The sequence below is a fragment of the Rattus norvegicus genome, chromosome 8 (genome assembly GCF_021556685.1).
Source record: "Rattus norvegicus strain SHRSP/BbbUtx chromosome 8, alternate assembly SHRSP_T2T, whole genome shotgun sequence".
Taxonomy (NCBI): domain Eukaryota; kingdom Metazoa; phylum Chordata; class Mammalia; order Rodentia; family Muridae; genus Rattus; species Rattus norvegicus.
This window is the reverse complement of record NC_141541.1, coordinates 48,178,788-48,183,623: the sequence shown is the minus strand read 5'-3', so window position 1 is coordinate 48,183,623 and position 4,836 is coordinate 48,178,788. Positions and strand designations below refer to the sequence as shown.

General features: G+C 41.8%; 1 protein-coding gene across 1 annotated transcript; it reads left to right on the top strand.

The window, feature by feature from the left end:
- Nucleotides 1-243: 243 nt before the first annotated feature.
- On the top strand, nucleotides 244-1,179 carry Or8d4 (olfactory receptor family 8 subfamily D member 4). The gene has a single exon (XM_087564286.1). It carries the CDS (start codon nucleotides 244-246, stop codon nucleotides 1,177-1,179), a length of 936 nt encoding a protein of 311 aa, XP_087420412.1.
- Nucleotides 1,180-4,836: the final 3,657 nt, after the last annotated feature.

Below are 4,836 nucleotides of genomic sequence, written 5' to 3'. Positions count from 1 at the left end.
GAATGTTTTGTTCTTTACCAGGAGGAAGACTAGGAGGAATGGTGAATTTTATTGGAGGTTCATAAAACTGATGGTAGGCGGGTGTGTACCAATTTCCCAATGTACACTTACTCTTTGAATTTTATGACAGCTGCCTTTGTTTTCACAGCTAGAAACCTTTGGGCTCTGGAAGACTGGAGACCACCTAGAATTCTCCTTAATTTGACAATTTTTTCCCCATCTTTACAAATTTCTCAGAGAAGAATGAGCATAGGGAATCACTCCACAGTGACTGAGTTTCTGCTCTTGGGATTAACTGAGGAGCCAGCATTTCAGCTGCCCCTTTTCTGCCTCTTCTTGGGGATTTACACAGTCACCGTGGTGGGAAATCTTGGCATGATTGCAGTCATCAAGCTGAACTCTCAACTTCATACCCCCATGTATTATTTCCTCAGCAGTTTGTCTCTTTTAGATTTCTGCTACTCTTCTGTTGTTACTCCCAAAATGCTGGTGGGGTTTGTAAGCAGGGATAAAGCTATCTCTTATTCTGATTGTATGGCTCAGCTGTTCTTTTTCTGTATTTTTGTCATCTCTGAGTGCTACATGTTGGCAGCCATGGCCTATGATCGCTATGTGGCCATCTGCAGCCCACTGCTCTATGCTGTCATCATGTCACCTCGGGTCTGTTCTCTACTGGTGGCTGCTGTCTTTTCAGTGGGCTTTACCGATGCTGTGATTCATGGGGGATGTATATTAAGGTTATCTTTCTGCAAATCCAACATCATCAAACATTATTTCTGCGACATTGTCCCTCTTATTCAACTCTCCTGCTCCAGCACGTACATTGACGAACTTTTGATTTTTGTCATTGGTGGATTCAACATGATAGCTACCAGCCTGACAATAGTCATTTCATACGGGTTCATCCTGACCAGTATCCTCCGCATCCACTCTAAAGAGGGCAGGTCCAAAGCCTTTAGCACCTGCAGCTCCCACCTGACAGCTGTTCTTATATTTTATGGGTCCCTCATGTCCATGTATCTGAAACCCACTTCTAATGGTTCACTCGTCCATGAAAAAGTGACCTCGGTGTTTTATACCACAGTGATTCCCATGTTAAATCCGCTGATCTACAGTCTGAGGAACAAGGAGGTAAAAAACGCGCTAGTGAAGCTTATAAGGAGAAAAATATCTTCATAATAAAGTGCTTTTTACTAACATGTATTTATGTATTAGTATGTATTTATATGCATGTGTTTATATGATCTGACTCCTTCAAAGCAATCTGAGCTGTATTCAGATGACTGAATTATACACAGCTAATGTTAACATAATATACTATATATAGTAAGTATGGAAACAAGCAGTAACACATGTTTTAAATGTGAAGTTTCATATCATTTCCTGAATTAAAAAATACTTTATTTTTTATCTTTGTTTTCCTAAATCTAGTTCCAAGAGAAAACTAAATACACAAAGCAGCAGCAGCAGCAACAACCACAGGGCACTGCATGATAATGTAAAGAAAACAAAACCAAATAAAAATGTGTAGTGCGACAGAATTCACCGCAAAACTATATAGCAAATGTGCAGGAAGTTCGGCTGTGTGTTTACTGCAAAGTGTCCGTTAAAATCTAGTGCTTTGTTTTAGTGCATTCAATGAGTAAGCAAAGGATCAAGCTAATCTGACCGCAGTGAGGGTAGTTGGCATCTGGCTGTCCAGGCAGAAGACAAAGCATATCCAGATATGTTATCAGAATATCATGGTTTTCTTCTCCATCTTACCAGTGTGTGTGTGTGTGTGTGTGTGTGTGTGTGTGTGTGTGTGTGTGTATTTGTGTGTGTGTCTGTGTGTCTGTGTATATGTGTGTGTATGTGTGTGTGAGTGTGTGTGTATGTGTATGTGTGTGTGTGCACACATGTGTGTATGTGTGTGCATGTGTGTGCGCACATGTGTGTGTGCATGTGTGTGTGTGCACATGTGTTTGTGTGTATGTGTGCGTGTGTGTGTGCATGTGTGTGTGAGTATGTGTGTGTGTGCACATGTGTGTATGTGTGTGTGTCTGTGTGTGTGTGAATGTGTGTGTGAGTGTGTGTGTGTGAGTGTGTGTGTGTGTGTGTGTGTGTGTGTATGCGTGTGTGCACATGCAGTTCTTTACTTACTACTTTCTGCTTGGTTTCTGTGAAATGACTTTTCCCCCCTCTAAACTTTAAATTAGGTTGCCTTTAACTTTCAGCTCATAGTATGTTTTGGATAACACATTATATTAAATGATTTCAAGAGTGTGCTTGTGAATGTGAAAAGCAAAACGAGGCTCAGTGATTGTAACCAGAGGTCATCTCAGGCAAACGAGGCTCCCAGAGTAAGTGCACTGAAATGGCACTCCACATGTCTGGGAAAAAGAAAACCAAACCAGACCAGACCAGACCAGACCAGACAAGACCAGACCAGACCAGACCAGACCAGGCCAGACCAAACCAAACCAAGCCAGACCAGACCAGACCAGACCAGACCAGACCAGACCAGACCAGACCAGACCAGACCAGGCCAGGCCAGGCCAGACCAGACCAGACCAAACCAAACCAGACCAGACCAGACCAAACCAAACCAAACCAAACCAAACCAAACCAAACCAAACCAAACCAAACCAAACCAATATTTTTCTTTTCGATTCTAAGTGAATGTGATGAGACTTACAAGTATCCTGGCCTTCTACTTATGTACACCTTCCAGAACTTAGAGAAGGGGGTCCCAAGTACAGAATAGACGTTTTGCTGCTTTGAGGAGGTAGATATCAGCTCTTTGAATGTTTGGTGCCTAATATTAGAGAGGAATAGAAGAGAGAAAGGGCTGCACGCACCCAAGGTGTGACTGAACACCAGTGAGCAGGGTAAATTTCCACTCACAGCTGGGAAACTGGACAGGGAGATCTTGTTACTGTTTGCAGTGTTCTGCTAGTGGTGCCAGATCCATCCACCTAGGCAACAGGACAGATTATTTTGAACAATGGGCATAGTCAGAAGTCAGGAACAATAAGACAATAGTATGGCTCCATTTTCCCTGGAGCCAATGCAGGACATTTTAAAGATGCTCGTGACACTCCCCATGGCTCAACATCATTCATACACAACTGCCAAAAGAAAAAATGGGGGGGTGGTGGAGAAAACTGGTCTATGCCTTCCCCCTCTCTAGGATCATACTATTAAGCTTAAGCTAGCTTTGAGCTTGTGATGTTCCAACCCAAGCCTACTAAGTGCTGCAGTTACTCATGTGCACTAACAGGCTTGGGCTTTAAAATAAACTTGGCAACAGTGAAGTAAGACAAGAAAGTCTGAAGCACTCAGGAGGACGTGGAAGGGTACCAGGAGATCGGCAGCACCTTCGCACATCATAGTGCATCTCTCTTGTGCTGTTAGGGTTCAGGTTTGCCTTTATTTGTGTCATCCTTTGACTGCTCTTCTCTCTAGTGAACCATAGGCTGGGTGACAGAAGAAGCTGGGCTTGCTAATTGTTACATGTTGGTACTGCCTGGCACTGGAATCGGCCCCCTATCCATATGGTATTTGTTTATTAAATAATCAACTGTTATCCAGACATTTGTATTTCACAAAATTATATACATTGCCTGTACCTTGAAAAAAAAAACACTGGAAAGTCTGAATAAGTACCAGTGTAATGTTAGCAATTCACAGAGTTCAGGATGTCGTTCCATTACGTCTCCTATGTGTGGGTGAAGAAAACAGACAGAAACAACAGAGCCGATGGAGTAGAGGGAAAGGCCTTGAAATAGCTCTTATAAAAATGACATAAGCTTTAAAAATAAGTTAGTAGACAATAAAATAAAACACATTACAAATATTGAAAAAAGGGGAACGTCAGCTAAACCAGTATGGAAAGACCCAGCCCTCCATATGAACATGGAAGAGTTGTCCTAACTCTCACAATCAGCCTTGTTAGGTGTTGATCTGCAGTGGTCAAGTAAATGGCAGACCAAGAAAGAGGCAGACGTGGATGTAGCTCAAAAATTGAGCACCTGCCTTCTCTAGACTAAGCCTTGGCTTACGTAACAGTGCTCCAGGGGCTTCCTGGTACATGCAGAGCCTCAGAGATGGATGGAGAAATCATATTCAGGCTTGAATTAGAAAGAATTATGCTGAATTGTGCTTGCTTGATCTAACCTCTGCGGGAGACCTGAAATCAGATGACAGGAGATACAATATTTTCTTCCTCTTTGCCAAAAGTAACAGAAATGTCTCTATACATGGTACAAGAAAATTATATATATATATATGTATAATTCCACATATATATATAATTCCACATATATATAATTCCATATATATATATGGAATTTTTTGCCTGGCCAAGGCAGGTTATCCTCTGACTTCTGACCTCCAGAGATGTGCCTTACTGAGAGTGCTAAACTGATGCACACATGTACATAAATCACATGTGTGCATACATATATGTGCACACACAGCTAGCTACACATATACACCTGCACACACATACTTACACACACATACACACACACATACACACACATACACACATACACACACATACATGCACGCATGCACACACGCATGCATGTTTGTGGGAAATATTGGGGCATTGAAAGCCTAGCACTTAAATCTGAAAAGAAAATCTCTTGGGCATTTAAAATAACTAACATATATCAGAAATTTATTAAATTTATGTGTGAATATTTTATGTGCATGTGTGTTGGAGCATCTTGTGTGTGCTTGGTTCTTGTGGAGATCAGAAAAGGGCCTACTGTGGAACGGGAGTTATACATGGCTGTGAGTCACTATGGGTGCTGGAACTAAACATATGTTCCCTGAAAGAACATCAAG